Source organism: Physella acuta, unplaced genomic scaffold, assembly GCF_028476545.2.
Source record: "Physella acuta isolate Inbredline_101_S28 unplaced genomic scaffold, ASM2847654v3 ptg000769l, whole genome shotgun sequence".
Lineage (NCBI taxonomy): Eukaryota > Metazoa > Mollusca > Gastropoda > Physidae > Physella > Physella acuta.
The window spans coordinates 111,105-132,782 of NW_026732287.1; the positions used below are offsets into that span (position 1 = coordinate 111,105).

The 21,678-nt window shown below is 41.3% G+C and overlaps 1 protein-coding gene across 5 annotated transcripts in view; it reads left to right on the forward strand.

The window, feature by feature from the left end:
- The first annotated feature begins 557 nt into the window (after window positions 1–557).
- LOC131950520 (bifunctional 3'-phosphoadenosine 5'-phosphosulfate synthase) overlaps window positions 558–21,678 on the forward strand; it is a 43,084-nt gene continuing 21,963 nt past the window's right edge. The window contains exons 1-2 of one of the 5 annotated variants that reach the window (XM_059312714.1): window positions 17,074–17,102; window positions 17,654–17,745. In XM_059312714.1, the coding sequence (XP_059168697.1) occupies window positions 17,737–17,745 (9 nt within the window). In that variant the 5' untranslated portion in view covers window positions 17,074–17,102; window positions 17,654–17,736. Of the gene's footprint in view, window positions 803–11,781; window positions 11,960–17,073; window positions 17,103–17,378; window positions 17,572–17,609; window positions 17,746–21,678 lie in introns of those variants that run through there. The other 4 variants (XM_059312713.1, XM_059312715.1, XM_059312711.1 and 1 more) reach the window with 4 other exon arrangements.

Below are 21,678 nucleotides of genomic sequence, written 5' to 3' on the forward strand. Positions count from 1 at the left end.
TCAGTTGCAGTCCCACAGGGGCCGCAACCCAATGAATAAAAACTTCATAGTTTTATCCCCCTTTTGGCTGGTAACTATATGTGTTACATGATATTAACGTAAGCTATTCCATTCTTTTTATTTAAAATTCACAGCAGAACCCCTTAAGCAAAAATGAGCGATAAATTAATAAAAGAATGGTTATCTACCTTAGACTTATTTCATAAAGGTTTATAGATCTACTTTAAAAAAAAATTAATCTTAGGTCTAGTTTTAAAATTAAAATGTTGATTTTTAATCTAATACAGTTGATACAGGCCTACTGGCGATTAGCTTTATTTATTTTAGTAGATCTATATTTAGATCTAGAATTCTAGATCTAGAATTTAGACTTTTTTAAAAATGGTTTTCTATCATACGGCCAGATACGGCATAAGGTTCTTTATTTTAAAGTACTCTCACTTTGTGTAATGTAAGCGTATTAAGTACTTTATTTATAACAGGACTGCAACAAATGAAATAAAATCTAGATCTAGAATCTAGATCTAGAGAATCTATAAGCCGGTAAAAAAATACAACAGGCATAAAAACATTCCAAGATAATCGAAATTGTTATCAGTAGTCGAATACGTTGAACATCATTAGAAACACCCACCTTGGGCTTGCCAACACTTCTAAAGTTAGTCTAGCGTTAACCATTTGGAAAACTAAGACATCTAGAAAATCCCAAGAATCTAGATCTAGGCCTAACTCTATTTGATTCAGTGAAATATCGAAAATGGCTGCGTGTGGAGATTCTGATAATGCAGGAAAAAGCTTGCATGTAAGTAATTTTAAATGTTAGACCTCTAGCTAGCTACTCTATAAAAAACTATAAACTAGATTCTAGATCTAGAATCTAGAAAGAATCTATCTAGAATGCGATAGTCACATCATCTACTTATCTAGATCTAGATCTAGTCTAGATCTAGACTACTACTACTCTAGCTAGACTAGATCTAGAATTCTAGATCTAGATCTCTACAACTAGACTCTAGAACTAGAATCTAGGCCTAGAACTAGTCTAGTGTTCTATGTCTAGATCTATAGAATATTATAAAAAATAATGTCTTAAGTCTTAAAGTCTCTTAATTGGTGTTTGTTAATGTTGTTGTTAAGTCAGTGTCAGTCACTGACTTAGTGATTAATTTAATTCTACTAGATCTAGATCTAGATCTACATTCTAATTATTAATTAATTAGGCCTAGTGTTTACTGTTTTGTAAAGTATTTTATTTTTTAAGTAATAGTAAGTAAGTAGGCCTAAGTGTTAGATCTTAATCTGGGCCCCCATAATGCCCTATATTAATTATATTAATTTTAATAAATATGTAGGCCTAATGAATTTTAATTTTTAATGGCACTATTATATAGATCTATATGAGACGATATACTTTACTGAGTCACTGACTATATATTAGTATATATAATGTTGTATAGGCCTATAGTTAGCCTAATAATCCTAATACGAATATGACTAGAATCTAGTCACCAGATCTAGATAATCATAATGGCAGGTTGAAAAATGTCGAAGTAAGTTGTTAGGTTGTTGAAGAATAAAGTTTGTCAGGAGTATTAGATTAGTTTTAGTACTCTAAAGAATAGACCCACACACTGGGTGGGTCTTTTAAAACACTATTCATTCTGAGCTGACTAGATGTAGAAAATATGAATTTTTGATACATATTCTCACCTGTCACTACCTGGCCTAATCACCACCAAAGATTCTGACTCTACCCTCCTTTAACAGCAAGGTCAATACAATTATTATGAAATAAAAAATACTAGACAACCCACACAAACCATCCTCACTTAATCCATCTGATCCTAATTTCACCCCCTCTTCACAGCACTCCTGACTCCCACCCCCCCCCCCCCCCCCTTAATATACCACTTAACTAGGTCAAGTAAATTTAATTATTTTAAATATGTTATTTTATGCACACAGCTTTGCAGGGACTTTCCAAACCACCTTGTTTAGCACAATTGTATAGACACAATGTTTTACAAGATCAAGATAAGCAATGTTTCTTCAAATTTCACATTGGAAGAATTATTAAAAATATTTTGCTGAAATTGGATATTGTTGAAACCTTATAAGTTATAAAACTAACAAATAAATCAATTATTAAAGCTATAAGTATAAGTGTGTATGCTGGTATGTGTACTGTCTGAATATAAAAATAATGCATCAGCTTGTACGTATTTAATAGGCTCCGCTACCATTCTAAAGTTTACTTATGGTAATTGTTTACATTTTATTGCATTCTCTGCTTTCCTTCCCTGCAATATTTAACCTAGCCTTGCAAAATCTTGGATGTTTTAACACCTCCACCATGCCCTCCTCGTATCTGCTCACCGCTCTCTTAATTTTTATCATAAATAATAATTTATTTTTAAAATAATATTCTGTTTTTTTTTATGTTTAAATGTTATGGTGTGTTTCTGCATCTGTTTATACAGTAGAGGTTATGTGGCTAGTTTTATGTTCAACTTCAATGCCAGGTCAGGGCATGCTAAGTTGGGAAAGCATGTCTTATGACGTGGAAAGATTTTAGAATATGTCATATGACACTTTTATTGACTATGTTAAAAAAATATGTGCTTTTTCTTTAATAATTGTGTTCAACATTTAAACACAAAAATGAAAATTTTATTTACTGACACTATTTACTATTACTTTTAATTAAATTGATTAACTGTTAATGTATAATGTGAGTAGTTCTGCGGTGTTATAAAATCAAAATGACCCGCCAACAATTTGATGCGCAAGAATTGAATGAATTGGGTTATTTATATTTTGACAAACAACTTTTATTTGCTAACTATCCTTCTTATTTAAAATGCCATGTATTTTCTGTGTCCTCAACTGAAGAGTTGTCTTCTGAAATTTGTTTTGTATATCTGTGTATTTACACTTCATGTAAAATTTAGTTTATTCACATCCCTTGGAAAAGGCCAGATTTTGGAAAACTTTTAAATGTTTCAAATTTCACCGCTACATATTTATTCTCCCATCATACAGACTGCAATATATTTTAAATATCTTTTCCTAAAGTTAGGGACGGTCCATTTTAACAAAGTTTCTAAAACAAATCTTTCAGTTCTTAACCCACCCAGCTTTTCAGTCCTGCTATGCAATTTACTATCTCTCCCAATCAACCTTTAAAATGCAATTGAACTCTTAAATATATTGAAAACAGAATGATTGTTTACATTATACTCTAATAAAGTGGTTCCATTAAAAAGTTAATCATGGGATCATACACCTCCATAGTCTATTTTTACTTCTCAGACTGAAAGAGAACATGTGACTGCTCTTGCCTCTGTGGGCTTTGGCTCAGGGGGAGACAACTATGATGCCAATAGACCAGGATACACAGCAGAAGCTGTGGAGCGTGTGGCCTCTGAGATCACGTGTGGTCTAGACAAATGTAGTGCTGTGGACTCTCTCAGGTACCATGTCTTGGAGCTTGGGGCTGGCACTGGCAAATTTACTGAACTTGTCCTGCCCAAGCTGGCAGGCTCTTGTAAATATCTGGCAACTGATGCCTCAGAGAATTTTTTGGAGGTGCTGAGGAAAAAAAAGCTGGCCATTGACCAGCAGGTTGCCACTGCAGACAATATACCTCTGGCAGACAAGAGTGTGGGCAATGTGGTCTGTGCCCAGTGCTTCCACTGGTTCTCTCAAGAGAAAGACATCAAGAGCATCCACAGGGTCCTGGTGCCTGGTGGGAAACTCATCTTGATTTGGAATTCCAAGAACTTTGACGAGGGCTGGATGCAGCTTTTCCGAGACCAGAGGTTCAAACTGTTTGAGAAAGTGGGTGGGTGCACAAAGAACTGGGTCTACACCGGGGAGTGGCGCCAGCCTCTCATGTCCTCCTCCCTCTTTAAGTTTGTGGAGCATCTAACCCTGCCAGGCATCACATTTGAGGGCGACCTTGATAAAATCATGGCCAACTTGTCCACTGTTTCTGTGTACAACACCCTCCCAGCAGTAGAGAGAGATGCATACCTTGGTGAACTGAGGCAGGCCTTGATTCAATGGCCAGGACTTGATGTCAACAGAATGTCAATACCTTTCACCACTGATATCTGCCTGCTTGAGGCCATGTGAATAACATTTTCATTGTTAGGCTTTAAGGCCCCAACAAAGGCAACATTTCTGTGTTAATCAGAAGTTAAAATGGTTTGGTTATATTAGTTGGTCTGCTGTTATCCTCACTGAACTATGCACTTACTTTTTTGAAACTTCAAATGTAACAAATGTTTGATGAGAAAATAAGCAACTACTGCGCCCTTATTGGTGCTATGCTTAAATGAAATAATTCACATTCATGTTAGTCTAGTAAAGATTGGCCTCTAGACATAACTAACAGTACATTCCATTTGATGCTTCATTATTTTTTCTTAATGTTTTTTTTTTTATTTTATACCTTAGGGAACAAAAAATTAAGATGATGTTCTTTCTTTTTAAACTTATTTTAAAATGCCTATCAGTAATAAAGCCAAATTTTCTAATGTCTTATGGTGTGTTAGAAGTTGTTCTGTCTATGCCTATCAGTAATAAAGCCTAATTTTCTAATGTGTTATGGTGTGTTAGAAGTTGTTCTGTGTTACTTTGACATTTTTACATATTCTTGCATGTTTGTTGTATGTTTAAAATGTTGCACTAATTCATGAATTAATGCTTTAAAAAATAAATTGCATTCCTTGCTCAGCGATTAACAAATATACTAGTATTTTTCCCTTCTATTTTCTTTAATGACGAGATGAACAAAATAAATAAGAAGTTTTCAACTACACATCATGTGGGCAAACATCTGAACTAGTTTATTTCCACAAAAGTTTTGTTTAAGAAGCTTTATCTAAGAGCCTGGGAAATAAGGCTTGTAGCTACACTCCAATGGATTAGTGCTCATGTGTGTTTGTTGTTCCAATAATTGAACTATATCTGCTTAGTAATATACTAAGGTACTAAAGAACTACTTTGCATCCATCATCTTTATTCTTTAATAATTGGCCTCATAAAAATTATCTGTACAGATTCCAACCTTAATTATTAGTGACCTTTTGGTGATCTTATATGGGATAATATCACTTTTCAGTTTAGTGTTATGATATTTAAAAAATTAAATTTGACTGATGGCTGTGTTTTATCATATTACTACATATTACATCTTTAATCATTATGCATCTATTGTGTTACAAACATAGAAACTTCCTTCACACTCAGTTGTGTCAAGGTCGTACTACAAAAGATTTTCATCCTTGAAAAACCCGGTTTTAGGTGATGCATTTGATATACATAAACCTCTTCTGGGCCTTGTTATTCTAAAATATAATGTGAAGATATTTTTGTGTTTTTTCAACTTTCGGTGTTTAGAACGCTCTGTAGATTGTAAAATATTTTTTTTTAATTCAAAAGAGTTCCATTGACAACAGCTACCGGTACAATAATATCGTTCACTGTTCAGTATCGTCCAATTTTTCCAATATCCGAATACAGTAATTTTTCCGACACATCTGTTGTCCCTCTAAACATAGGCCTAGATATGGAAGCCACCGAGTGGACGAGAATCCTTTTTTATCATATTGTTGACATGGATACATTTTTTGAAAAAATATATAGATTTTTCTAGATCTATATTGACTTCGTGGCGGCCGTAAAAATAATAAAAAATAAATACTTAAACCTAAAAATAAAATGTTCGTTAGCCTATCGAATGTCATTGTTTATGTCACCATTACTTCGTGAAAACCAAATAATTTGGTTTTCACGTGGTAATTAATTATTGCTTTTTTTTTTAACTTTTTTTTTAATTACCGAAAATACTCGTTTTTAAAGTCCGAAAAAACCAAACAGGATTTTATAACCCTATTAATTTTAATAAAACCGCGCATGTTTTTTTTTTTTAATATTTAAGGGGCCTCTCGAATACCTTTGAAGTTATACAGTTAACATTATTTTTAAAAAATTAAATAAACATCACCCAATAACAAAATAAAACTCACGCAATAAAAAAAAAACACATCAACATTGAAAGGAAACCAAATCAAATTAAAATATTGAACATAAACAAAAACAACAAATCAACCATTAAAAACAGTCCGCGATATAATCTTGAGATTGAAAGCGGACTATAAACTTCAAACAACAACACCTTTGAGACTATTCTTGCTTGGGTCCATTATATCTGTAGCCTATTAAAAAATGGGTCGAGTTGTAGACAAAATTTCTGGATTTAGTCACGCCCGTTCAAGCTAGTCACTTCTGACTTCGCTGAGTTTTAAAAAAAAGTTTAGGTTTGTGGCAGACGCCATTCACGTGACATATTAGACACGGCGTTGGAAGATTGATAGTGGCGACACCGTTGATTCTAGTTTTATTATCAACTTCTTGCTTGCTTGATTCTATTAGGCATTGGGGGTCAACTAAATTAGGGCCTAACATCCTAGTATTATGAAAGTTGATTCTAGTTTTATTATCAACTTCTTGCTTGCTTGATTCTATTAGGCATTGGGGGTCAACTAAATTAGGGCCTAACATCCTAGTATTATGAAAGTTGATTCTAGTTTTATTATCAACTGCTTGCTTGCTAGATTCTATTAGACATTGGGGGTCAACTAAAATAACATCCTAGTATTTTGCGAGTTGATTGTATTAATATAACGTTGCAGAATTCGATCGTATGCTAGCTAGGGGGACACAAACTATTAGGTAATTAATAGCCATTCCCCCTTGCTTCATATCGCTCAGAATTTGTTGAATTAATTCCCCTTAATTTATCTGAGTGGGGTTTTAAACAACAGTATGTTTCTGTGTTTGATAGACTGTACGTTGGTCTAGTATACTTGCTATATGTGTATGATTAACAACTGAGTACTTTGGTCTAATATATTTGTTGTGTCTGATTGACTGTGTTGGTCTATCTATACTTGCTGTGTCTGATTGACTGTGTTGGTCTATCTATACTTGCTGTGTATGATTGACTGTGTTGGTCTATCTATACTTGCTGTGTATGATTGACTGTGTTGGTCTAACTATACCTACTGTGTGTGATGACTGTGTACGTTGTTCTAGTGATGAGAGATGTATCCCAGTTGACCGAGTGACGTGGCTGCCCCGTGTGATGATCGACCAACCAAACAATATATCTTCACTCAGTCACGTTTGTCTGAGGACGTCACAAAATCTGCACCCCTCCATTCAGCCGATCCTTATTGATTCTCTTCTCTATCGACTCTTGTCCTGATGACGTGGACCAACATTAGAGACGTGCACAGTGTGAGAATCAACATTAGAAACTGTGAGAGTCCTACAGTTTAAAGGACACCTAACACCTGTAGTGTTGAGCTGCAGGGAATTGTTACTTGGACCCAGAACACTGCATCATATGTAGGACAAGCTAGGTCGATGTTGGTGTTGTCTGCGTTATGTATCGGGGGGGGGGGGTGCGTTTTTTTTAGGTTTGTGTCTAAACCATAATTGAATATTGGGTCATTATACCTCGGTCACTCTTTATTTATTTAACAAGTGTGTATTTCGTGATACATCTGAACACACTGTGTAACATGTCCACGTATAGAAGGTTTTTAGTTTACTGTTGGAATCACGTCAAGACTTGTTGGGACTGGGAGAAAGCTACACAACGACAGCAAGTTCTCCGATACTACATTCCATCTTTGAAATCAGTAGTTTTTACCCCAGCAACAGCTACCGTGACTTTTGTTACATAAATTAACCTTTGAGATTAAAGTCGTCTCGTGAATACCCAGCAGTCAGCAGCCGCCATATCTAGTGCCTGAGATCGCGAGTTATCGTCCGTCCTCACGTTATAGCGGGCGTAGAACTGTGGTATTTACCGTGTTAAAATGTGTAACAAACGGCATCAGCGTGACTAGGTCAAAAGGTCGTAGGTCAGAAAGCAGAGCGAATGAATGAAGAGTCTGGCGTTAAACAGGATGTTTACGTTTCTAAGTGGGCTTTATAGAAGGATTTGTATTTGACACTTGATCAGACGTAGACTAGCGTACAGATGTACACAGTCAAGCATGTGGATGATGGTGATGTTTTGTTGCTTTTGTTTCATAGGGGAATGTTGGCCTCCACCTGTATGAGGTCTCAACACAGCCTATACTAATACTATAAATAAGGTCACCTCTCTATTCAGCCATAAGGTCACCCCTCAACTCAGCCATAAGGTCACATCTCTACTCAGCCATAAGGTCACATCTCTACTCAGCCATAAGGTTACCTCTGTACTCAGCCATAAGGTCACATCTCTGCTCAGCCATAAGGTCACCCCTCTACTCAGCCATAAGGTCACCTCTCTACTCAGCCATAAGATCACATCACTACTCAGCCATAAGGTCACCTCTCTACTCAGCCATAAGGTCACCTCTCTACTCAGCCATAAGGTTACCCCTCAACTCAGCCATAAGGTCACCTCTCTACTCAGCCATAAGGTCACATCTCTACTCAGCCATAAGGTCACATCTCTACTCAGCCATAAGGTCACATCTCTACTCAGCCATAAGGTCACATCTCTACTCAGCCATAAGGTCACATCTCTACTCAGCCATAAGGTCACCTCTGTACTCAGCCATAAGGTCACATCTCTACTCAGCCATAAGGTTACCCCCTACTCAGCCATAAGGTCACATCTCTACTCAGCCATAAGGTCACATCTCTACTCAGCCATAAGGTCACATCACTACTCAGCCATAAGGTCACCTCTGTACTCAGCCATAAGGTCACCTCTCTACTCAGCCATAAGGTCACCTCTCTACTCAGCCATAAGGTTACCCCTCAACTCAGCCATAAGGTCACATCTCTACTCAGCCATAAGGTCACCTCTGTACTCAGCCATAAGGTCACCTCTGTACTCAGCCATAAGGTCACATCTCTACTCAGCCATAAGGTTACCCCCTACTCAGCCATAAGGTCACATCTCTACTCAGCCATAAGGTCACATCTCTACTCAGCCATAAGGTCACATCACTACTCAGCCATAAGGTCACCTCTGTACTCAGCCATAAGGTCACCTCTCTACTCAGCCATAAGGTCACCTCTCTACTCAGCCATAAGGTTACCCCTCAACTCAGCCATAAGGTCACATCTCTACTCAGCCATAAGGTTACCCCTCAACTCAGCCATAAGGTCACCCCCTACTCAGCCATAAGGTCACCTCTGTACTCAGCCATAAGGTCACATCTCTACTCAGCCATAAGGTCACATCACTACTCAGCCATAAGGTCACCTCTGTACTCAGCCATAAGGTCACCTCTCTACTCAGCCATAAGGTCACCTCTCTACTCAGCCATAAGGTTACCCCTCAACTCAGCCATAAGGTCACATCTCTACTCAGCCATAAGGTCACCTCTGTACTCAGCCATAAGGTCACCTCTGTACTCAGCCATAAGGTCACCTCTGTACTCAGCCATAAGGTCACATCTCTACTCAGCCATAAGGTCACATCTCTACTCAACTATAAGGTCACCCCTCTATTCAGCCATAAGGTCACCTCTGTACTCAGCCATAAGGTCACATCTCTACTCAGCCATAAGGTCACATCTCTACTCAGCCATAAGGTCACCTCTGTACTCAGCCATAAGGTCACATCTCTACTCAGCCATAAGGTCACCCCCTACTCAGCCATAAGGTCACATCTCTACTCAGCCATAAGGTCACATCTCTACTCAGCCATAAGGTCACCTCTGTACTCAGCCATAAGGTCACCTCTCTACTCAGCCATAAGATCACATCTCTACTCAGCCATAAGGTCACCTCTCTACTCAGCCATAAGGTCACCTCTCTACTCAGCCATAAGGTTACCCCTCAACTCAGCCATAAGGTCACCCCCTACTCAGCCATAAGGTCACCTCTGTACTCAGCTATAAGGTCACATCTCTACTCAGCCATAAGGTCACCCCTCTACTCAGCCATAAGGTCACCCCTCTACTCAGCCATAAGGTCACCTCTGTACTCAGCTATAAGGTCACATCTCTACTCAGCAATAAGGTCACCCCCTACTCAGCAATAAGGTCACCTCTGTACTCAGCTATAAGGTCACATCTCTACTCAGCCATAAGGTCACATCTCTACTTAACCTTGAACGAACAAGCCATTTCTGCATTGATTTCCATAAAAGTTGACACGCCAAGAGCCCAGCTGTAGCAGACGTGACAAGTTTCTGGAATCAGCTGACTCAATCCACTTGACCATGGCTTACAAGACGACCTATGCTCTGGTGGACACACAACGTGATTGTGGACACACAACGTGATTGTGGACACAACGTGATTGTGGACACAACGTGATTGTGGCGCTAGTTGTATGGTGGACACACAACGTGATTGTGGACACACAACGTGATTGTGGGGACACAACGTGATTGTGGACACAACGTGATTGTGGCGCTAGTTGTATGGTGGACACACAACGTGATTGTGACACTCGTCTACCCTGCTTTCAGGTGGTGACGTCTAAAATTGAACATTCTTCCCCCCCCCCGCCCCCACCGTATATCCTGAGCATAACGACGCCCGTGTGTGTGAAAGACGTTTCGCAATGCCTGGACATGAGCAGCGGAAATGGCAGTTTCTGGTTGAAAGGTGCCGGCCTTTATGTCGTCTTTGTTCCATTCTCCCGTCTCATCCACCCACTGGTCGCACCTCCTTTAGAGCTCTTGTCTGGGTGTACAATCACTCGTCTATTGCAGCTGGGCTAGCTAAACCCTTCCAATACAGCTAGGCTAGCTAAACCCTTCCAATACAGCTAGGCTAACTAAACCCTTGCAATACAGCTAGGCTAGCTTAACCCTTCCAATACAGCTAGGCTAACTAAACCCTTGCAATACAGCTAGGCTAGCTAAACCCTTCCAATACAGCTAGGCTAGCTTAACCCTTCCAATACAGCTAGGCTAGCTAAACCCTGCTATTTTAAACGGGCTCATGATTAATGTTTTGTTCAAGCAAATGGCCTCCTCATTTTTTGACTTTTAATTTTATGACTTGATGGTCGATCAATATGTCAATCATGTAAGCTGCCCTAAGATGCTGGCCTTTAGTACTTGTTACATGGGGGGTCGAGGGGGGTCATAGAGCTGCCCTAAGATGCTGGCCTTTAGTACTTGTTACATGTGGGGTCGGGGGGGGGGGGGGGTCGAGGGGGGTCATAGAGCTGCCCTAAGATGCTGGCCTTTAGTACTTGTTACATACGGGGTCGGAGGGGATGGGGGGTCATAGAGCTGCCCTAAGATGCTGGCCTTTAGTACTTGTTACATACGGGGTCGGGGGGGGGGTCGAGGGGGGTCATAGAGCTGCCCTAAGATGCTGGCCTTTAGTACTTGTTACATACGGGGTCGGGGGGTTCCATAGTGGGTGGCTGCTACACTATGGGACTAGGATGATACATGGAAGGGTGGTTGTTTCATGTTGGGTGGGGGGGGGGAGGTTACATTAGTACTACACAATTTATTTTACCCAGAACAGGAATTTCTTCGTTTGCTGTTTTCACTACGCCAATCAAAATTTACTTTGCTTGTTCCTTTAAAACTAACTCCTGCGGGTTTTTTTTTTTTCTATAAAGGTGACGGTATAGGTTTTTAAAACTGGTATAGCTGCTCAATAGTATCGATTCTAATGAGTTACGATGTACAAAATTAACAACAGCTCTATCACACCTATCCGTTATAAGTTTGAGCAGGTGTTTGAAATGTCCATAAATATCGAACTCCACCTTTCTGATGCAACAAGCCAGCCCGTGGGGGCATCAGTTTGGTAAGCCAGACCCTGTCGGCCGGCTGGACTTTGTTGTTGAACCCACAGCTGGTTCACCGTGCTCCACGGGGGAAACGTTCGAATCTCTGTACTGTAGGCAGGTGCTGGGCTGGTGACCGCTCAACATGAACCGTTATCAGTTGGCTATCAACATGGTAGGTACAGGCTATATGGCTCTCTCTCTCTGTCTCTCTTTCTCTCCCTCCCTCTCTCTCCCTCTCTAGTGGCTCCAATGTGTGGCTCTGTCACTTTTTTTTTTACTCCAGGTTGTCACTTTTGTAACCATGTATTACTTGTGACACCAGGTTGTCACTTTTGTCACCATCTACTACTTGTGACACCAGTTTGTCACTTTTATCACCATCTATTCTTGTGACACCAGGTTGTCACTTTTGTCACCATCTATTCTTGTGACACCAGGTTGTCACTTTTGTCGCCATCTATTATTGTTACACCAGTTTGTCACTAGTGTCTCTAGTCAGTACTCACGTGAGTTGTCTATCTAAAAATGTCCCACTTTGTTACCATCTGGCACGACTCCACCTGAACCTAGGCAGCCTCAAACTATTTTTGACATGACACGAATACATAATTGAGCTGGTTTTATTGTACCATATTTGTAGAGCCATCAGTGCCGGTAGACCTAGATAATCAGCATCTCTACAGTCTCTTATATCGTTGTTCAAGGGCCTTGGTAATCCTCGACACAGAACTTAACATGAGTTAATCCATCAGATAGTGTTTTTATTTCAACTAGGGAGAAATTTTAGCATTTTTGACAATTTAATCGGACACACGTGTGTTTCCGGGTGGTTGATAGCTAGTGGAGTCTCACTTTTATTGCTGGCTAGGTGAGTCTCACTTTTGTTGCTAGCTATGTGATGTGAGTCTCGCTTTTGTTGATGGCTAGGGGAGTCTCACTTTATTGCTGGCTATGTGATGTGAGTCTCGCTTTTGTTGCTAGCTATGTGAGTCTCACTTTTATTGCTGGGTAGGGGAGTCTCACTTTTATTGCTGGCTAGGAAAGTCTCACTTTTATTGCTGGTTAGGGGAGTCTCACTTTTGTTGCTGGCTATGTGAGTCTCACTTTTGTTGCTAGCTAGGGGAGCCTCACTTTGATGCTGGCTAGGGGTCTCACTTTTGTATAAATATATTGCCGAAAAAATAGCCTCATCACCTTCATTCTTGTTGACCCCCCTTCCCACCCCACCCCCTAAAAACTCTACTGCTTCCCAGCCTTAAGGTGTCGTCGCCCCCCCTCCCCCCCCCCCCCACTATTTGCCCACACACCCGTACACAAACTTGCAACGCCTACGTCCATGACTGGGCAGAAAATCATCTACGCTGTCATGATGTTGAACGTTTAGCGAAACTAGCCCTATATAAATTATCAACTATGTCATGATGTAAAACGTTAAGGGAACCTAGTCCTATATACATGGAGATCTCTTGCGTGTACAACCGGCGCTGTTGTGGAGTCACTAGCACAATGACTCAGCTCTATAGATGCTCATGGTCAAATACACTTGTCATTTTAAGCGGGATTGTTTGTGTCCATCTACCCCCAGTTTAGAATGGAGATTATGAAATCAAATCTTGATACATTCATGAAATAACATTCAGATCCATCATTTTAATGTGGGTATATTTTGTCCATCATTTTAGTGTGGGTATATTTTGTCCATCATTTTAGTGTGGGTATATTTTTTCCATCCACCCTTATGTTAAACGGAGAACCAAATGTTAAAATTTCCTATACATAACAAATGTATATACATATTATTATGCATGTTATGCGGGGGGGGGGGGTGCAATTTAATCTTTTTTTTTATCTAGTTAAAAACAAAATAGTAGGTTGAGAAAAATAAAACTTATTGTAGGGGTGTGGGTTGACACCCTCGGTTACCCCACCGGTAGTGACGCCACTGTGGCGGCGCTTAGAAGTGGACCGTCAGCCCAGGACAGTGGTGTGAGCAACAGTAGGCTACCCTGACTGACAAGAAACATTGTTTACATACAGCAACAGTAGGCTACCCTGACTGACATGAAACATTATTTACATACAGTGAGGCTCGATCGGTCCCGCTTACCGCACACGTATTTAGATCAAAACTCTTTCCTCTTTTTGTCAACAATAGTATTTCATTTCTCTTAAAGTAACCAATTATATATATATATATATATATATATATATATATATATATATATATATATATATATATATATATATCGTGCGGCGTCAATTCGGCCAATGACGAAACGGCCCCGTCAAAACGACCCCGACAAAACGACCCCGTCAAAACGACCCCGTCAAATCGGCCCCGTCAAAAGGGCCAGCGACATATGGACCCCGTCATATAGGCTCCCGACAAATAGGCTCCCGTCATATAGGCTACCGACAAATAGGCTCCCGTTATATAGGCTCCCGACAAAAGGGCTCCAGTCAATAAGGCTCCTGACAAATAGGCTCCCGTCATTTTGGCTCCCGACATATAGTCTCCCGTCATTTAGTTTTTTCCACAAAACGGCTCCCGTCATTACGACTCCCGACAAATAGGCTCCCGCCATTTAGTTTCTCCACAAAACGGCCCCCGTCATTGCGACTCCCGACAAATAGGCTAGCGTCATTTTGGCTCCCGACAAAAAGGCTCCTGTCAATTTGGCTCCAGACAAAAGGACCACTGACACAGTGGCGTAGCTACCGTAAAGCTAGCGTAAGCAAGGCATGGGGGCCCAAGGCACATAGGGGCCCTTTTCCCTCATAAAAAATTAAAACTTTTACAATGGAATTTTAATATTTGTTACATATAAATAATTTTAAAAAAGAAAAAGGTTAAAAGTTCCGAAAAGCCCCCCCCCCCTCCCCCACCGTTTCGGCAGTGGGATTCAGTGTTTGTGGGTCAAAAAGAGCCTAATCGTTATAATAACACTACAGGCTATATCACTTTGTCGTGCAAGACATTGAGAGAATCAGCCTATAAATAAACTTTTTAGCAGTAGTGGGCAAGCATAATAATAAAGCATAATTACAAAATTAGAACATATAAAATACAAAATGTTGCCTTCAGAATATTTATATATTAAAAAATATCCATCGTAAGTAGAAGTTGATCTCTTCGTTTAACTCCTCTGTAGCCTAACGCAGAGGCGTAGCGAAGGCGAGGCGGGGGGTGCGGACCGCAACGGGTGACACCATTTAGGGGGGGTGACACCAAAGGCAAAACATTGTAAAATTTATAGAATGAAATGCCATTTTCCAGATCCATTAGTTAAAGTTAAATAGTCTTCTAAGTACACATCGAAAATTATATCAAGAGGGGGGGGGGGGGGGGGGGTGTGACACCACGACGTAAACGTAAACTATAAAGAAAACAATGCTACATCCAACTGTATTATATACAGACTGTAGATAAACATCGTTACTATTAAGTCAGCAGTGATTAAAGCTTGTACGTGTACCAGTATGTGGCATATATATAAATTTTAGGCCTATGTAGGCCGACACACACACACACACACACACACACACACACACACACACACACACACACACACACACACACACACACACACACACACACACACACACACACACACACACACACACACACACACACACACACACACACACACACACACACACACACATATATATATATGCTTTGTTTCCTGGGAGGGGGTGACAATACGAAGTGCCGCACCGGGTGAGACCCGACCTAGCGACGCCACTGGCCTAACGGCTGACGAAGGGGCCCACTGATAATTTTTGCATAGGGGCCCAAAAATCCTAGCTACGCCACTGCACTGACAATACCGTTTCTGTAGAGACTAAGTCTCCCGGTAAAGCGGTCTCATTGAATATGACATCTGCCAGTGTGACCCCTTCATCAATATTCTTTAGAGTTAGCTTATCCAACACTCTTATGTAATACAACGTATTGGGGGCGGGGGGTGCGGACCGCACCGGGTGACACCATTTAGGGGGGGTGACACCAAGGCAAAAAATAGCAAAATATATAGAGAAAAAGTTGAGGGGGTGGGGGTGCAAATCGAAAGTTTGGGGGGGGGGGTGCAAATCGAAAACTTGAAAGTTTGTCCCCGGGAAGGGTCGCAACGCCTCTGGGGGGTGACACCATTAAGTGCCGCACCGGGTGACACCCGACCTCGCTACGCCACTGTGCTTGTAGGTTATCAAAACAAAATGCTGTTATCATGTTAACATCATGTATATCATACATTTACACTTCTGTGCTCGCTTTTAAGCAACAGATCTTTTCTGTTGTAAATTAAACATTATCAAAACTTTAGAATTGGTGGAATTTAGCTGTTAAGGGCTCGATTTATTTGTGAATTAATGTTGGTTCATGAAAAAATAATTTCGTTCGGGCATTATAAAGAGGTTATGGTGGTATTGGAGGTAGGACACAATGGTTACTTTTATGCCAATAGTGGTCATATCATTCATTTTTCTGGAGCCAATATGTCGGGAGTCATTTTGTCAAAAGCCAATATGTCGGGAGCCCAAATGCCGGGAGCCAATATGTCGGGAGCCCATTTGTCGGTAGCCAAAATGTCGTGAGCCCATTTGCCGGGAGCCCATTTGTCTTGAGCCCTTATGTCGGGAGCCAATATGTCGGGAGCCGCTTTGTCGGGAGCCAATATGTCCTGAGCCTATTTGTCAGGGGTTAATATGTCGGGAGTCCATTTGTCGGGAGCCTAAATATCGGGAGCCCATTTGTCGGGAGCCTATATGTCGCAAGTCAATATGACGGGAGCCCATTTGACGGGAGCCAATAAGTCGGGGCCCTTTTGACGGGGCTATTTTGACGGGGTCGGTTTGTCGGGAGTCGATTTGACGGGGTCGTATTAACGGGGCCGTTTTGACGGGGCCGATTTGTCCCGGGCCGTTTTGACAGGGCACCATATATATATATATATATATATATATATACGTATATATATATATATATATATATACACATATATATATATATATATATATATATATATATATATATATATATATATATATATATATATATATATATATATATATATATATATATATATATACGTATATATATATATATATATATATATACGTATATATATATATATATATGTATACATATACTTTAACACGAGTCGTGCCCGGACTACTGGTGTGAAGCTCTCCTCTAACGGTTAGCTGAAAGTCTGCCACATCATCAAGCCACGGCTGGTCCCCCTGCAGCTTAAAAACGCAGCGCTGTACCGTATGTCAGTTTATTTTGTTGTGCCCCGCTCCTGCTGCTCGCGGTATGTTGACAGACTTTCTTGTTTTTATTTCACGGCTCTCGTCTTAACGCTTGCTGGGGCTTTTTGAATAGCTTTTTTTTAGAGGACAACATTTTAGTGTCATTGATAACAAAGTGGGTAGCACATATACAATGTTTAGAGGACAACATTTTAGTGTCATTGATAACAAAAGTGGGTAGCACATATATAATGTAAACTGTGAATCTGTGTCAAGTACTAGGGTCTAATATTACGGGGATTGCATCAAGAAAAAAGTCGGCTATGTTCTAATTTCTCTTACACATGTTCATATTTATCTCTAGTGATAAGAAAGTTTGAATTTTTTTGACACTGGGCTTTTCACCTTGACTTTAGTTGACTTGCAGTGTCCTGAGATTAGACACAGTGGCATGAGCAGTTTTAGGACCGTTTCTTTTATTCGCTAACAGTAGGGACTGGTAGGTTAGGCTGTCATCTGATGTATGACTAGGTCTATAGCCTAGGCTGTCATCTGATGTTAGACTGTAGGTCTATAGCCTAGCCTGTCATCTGATGTATGTTGTGTCTGTTAGTCTCTGACAGTCTGGTGCCTGCAGCGAGCCGCCTCTACTAGTGCCATCTACAGTGCCTGTGTTCGAGTCACGCCGAGACCAGCATGAATTTGGTAAGATTTTCACGTCATTTCCTCACAGTGCACTCTACATGTGTCACTCGGTGCATTCGCTCGTGTGTCACGGTGCACACTACATGTGTCACTCGGTGCACACTACATGTGTCACTCGGTGCACACTACATGTGTCACGGTGCATTCGCTCGTGTGTCACGGTGCACACTACATGTGTCACTCGGTGCACACTACATGTGTCACGGTGCACACTACATGTGTCATTCGGTGCATTCGCTCGTGTGTCACGGTGCACACTACATGTGTCACTCGGTGCACACTACATGTGTCACGGTGCACACTACATGTGTCATTCGGTGCATTCGCTCGTGTGTCACGGTGCACTCTACATGTGTCACTCGGTGCACACTACATGTGTCACGGTGCACACTACATGTGTCATTCGGTGCATTCGCTCGTGTGTCACGGTGCACACTACATGTGTCACTCGGTGCACTCTACATGTGTCACTCGGTGCATTCGCTCGTCTGTCTGATGTAGGCAGGTTGGTGGGTTGTAAAGATTTTCCAGAACCTCGACCTGTTGGCTTCCTCCTGTTAGCTCATATAGCCTCCACATAACCTCCACATAACCTCCATATAGCCTCCACATAACCTCCACATAACCTCCACATAACCTCCATATAGCCTCCATATAGCCTCCACATAGCCTCCATATAGCCTCCACATAACCTCCACATAACCTCCATATAGCCTCCATATAGCCTCCACATAACCTCCACATAACCTCCATATAGCCTCCACATAGCCTCCACATAACCTCCATATAGCCTCCACATAGCCTCCACATAGCCTCCACATAGCCTCCACATAACCTCCACATAGCCTCCATATAGCCTCCATATAGCCTCCACATAACCTCCACATAGCCTCCATATAGCCTCCACATAACCTCCACATAACCTCCATATAGCCTCCACATAACCTCCACATAGCCTCCACATAGCCTCCACATAACCTCCATATAGCCTCCACATAGCCTCCACATAACCTCCATATAGCCTCCACATAGCCTCTACATAGCCTCCACATAACCTCCATATAGCCTCCACATAGCCTCCATATAGCCTCCACATAGCCTCCACATAACCTCCATATAGCCTCCACATAGCCTCCACATAGCCTCCACATACCCTCCACATAGCCTCCACGTAGCCTCCACATACCCTCCACATAACCTCCACATAGCCTCCATATAGCCTCCACATAACCTCCACATAACCTCCACATAACCTCCACATAACCTCCACATAGCCTCCACATAACCTCCATATAGCCTCACAATAACCTCCACATAACCTCCACATAGCCTCCACATAACCTCCACATAGCCTCCACATAGCCTCCACATAACCTCCATATAGCCTCCACATAACCTCCACATAGCCTCCACATAGCCTCCACATAACCTCCATATAGCCTCCACATAACCTCCACATAACCTCCATATAGCCTCCACATAACCTCCACATAACCTCCACATAACCTCCACATAACCTCCACATAAACTCCACGTAGCCTCGAGTTACCGACCCAGTTTCCAGTTCAAGTATTTGGGTGGGGGAATGGATTGACCAGTTCAATGTCACAAGGGTTTAGCTGGCTTGTTGAACCCAGGATTCTAGCTGGCTGGTTTAACCCAGGGTTGTAGCTGGCTTGTTGAACCCAGGGTTCTAGCTGGCTTGTTGAACCCAGGATTCTAGCTGGCTGGTTTAACCCAGGGTTGTAGCTGGCTTGTTGAACCCGGGGTTCTAGCTGGCTTGTGAGAGAGTGCTCCTTCATGTTACTGTCTACAACAGTGTGGAGAGAAACACGTTCGAAAAATTGGTGGCTTATTCTCTGAGCTCATAGAATGTTGAAATACTGGACTAGATGCAATGTTATCGGGGATGGGGGGGGGGGGGTATATCGTAATTTATGGACGACCTCATTATTTATGTATTCCCATTATTGATTATAAAAAAAACCTTTACTGAAATCAGATAAGCAATAATAGCGCATGTATTAATTGTGTCATTATAGCCCTGGTGAATAAAATAACTATCGACTGAATTTGTGTGTATCGACTCGAGTTGTTCAAAAATACTTTCCTGTGCATCTGTTACATAAATATTTGCGATGATTCTCTTTCTTTCAAATTGTACAGGACTTTTCAGAGATTAACCTTAATCCTAAACATCTTTCAATTTTTTATATTCTAAATACACACATCATATAACGTGGCCGTTTTTAAATATACCCCTGACCTACAGCTGGTTTACATTCTCATCTACATTATATCCGTTCTAGAATATCTCTCATCAGGACCACTTAGTGTCACACGCTGACGTCACACGCTGACTTCACACGCTGACCATCCTAGTGTCACACGCTGACGTCACACGCTGACGTCACACGCTGACGTCACACGTTGACCATCCTAGTGTCACACGCTGACCATCCTAGTGTCACACGCTGACGTCACACGTTGACCATCCTAGTGTCACACGCTGACGTCACACGCTGACCATCCTAGTGTCACACGTTGACCATCCTAGTGTCACACGCTGACGTCACACGTTGACCATCCTAGTGTCACACGCTGACGTCACACGCTGACCATCCTAGTGTCACACGCTGACGTCACACGCTGACCATCCTAGTGTCACACGCTGACCATCCTAGTGTCACACGCTGACGTCACACGTTGACCATCCTAGTGCCACACGCTGACGTCACACTTTGACGTCACACGCTGACCATCCCAGTGTCACACGCTGACGTCACACGTTGACGTCAAACGCTGACGTCACACGTTGACGTCACACTTTGACGTCACACGCTGACCATCCCAGTGTCACACGCTGACGTCACACGTTGACGTCAAACGCTGACCATCCTAGTGTCACACGCTGACGTCCACCATCCCTGCCTTGGTCTTACACCGCCCAAGTTGGTGTTTGTTACACTTATTCACTCTGTTATTCACGTTTGTTACACTTATTCACTCTGTTATTCACGTTTGTTACACTTATTCACTCTGTTATTCACGTTTGTTACACTTATTCACTCTGTTATTCACGTTTGTTACACTTATTCACTCTGTTATTCACGTTTGTTACACTTATTCACTCTGTTATTCACGTTTGTTACACTTATTCACTCTGTTATTCACGTTTGTTACACTTATTCACTCTGTTATTCACGTTTGTTACACTTATTCACTCTGTTATTCACATTTGTTACACTTATTCACTCTGTTATTCACGTTTGTTACACTTATTCACTCTGTTATTCACGTTTGTTACACTTATTCACTCTGTTATTCACGTTTGTTACACTTATTCACTCTGTTATTCACGTTTGTTACACTTATTCACTCTGTTATTCACGTTTGTTACACTTATTCACTCTGTTATTCACGTTTGTTACACTTATTCACTCTGTTATTCACGTTTGTTACACTTATTCACTCTGTTATTCACGTTTGTTACACTTATTCACTCTGTTATTCACGTTTGTTACACTTATTCACTCTGTTATTCACGTTTGTTACACTTATTCACTCTGTTATTCACGTTTGTTACATTTTTTCACCCAGTGGAAAGTTAACCAGGATTTGTCTTAGTTTTCTCTCGGTCAGTCCAGTAGTGTGGTTCTTTACTCTATACATGTCTAGTCGTGATCAGCTTGGTGCATTTAGTGTTTGATTACGTAGATCGCCCTAATAACCTCGTATAGGCTACAGGACATTACCCCCCTGGATATTTCCCCCCGGACATTTTCCCCCCCCCCCCGTATTTACCCCCCCCCCGGAGCAATTACCCCCCAGTCAATTACCCCCCTTTCAACTACCCCCCCCCCCCCGGGGAATTAACCCCCCCCCCCCCCTCTCAAGTTAAAATCCTAACTCTAACTAGAATTTTATACCTAT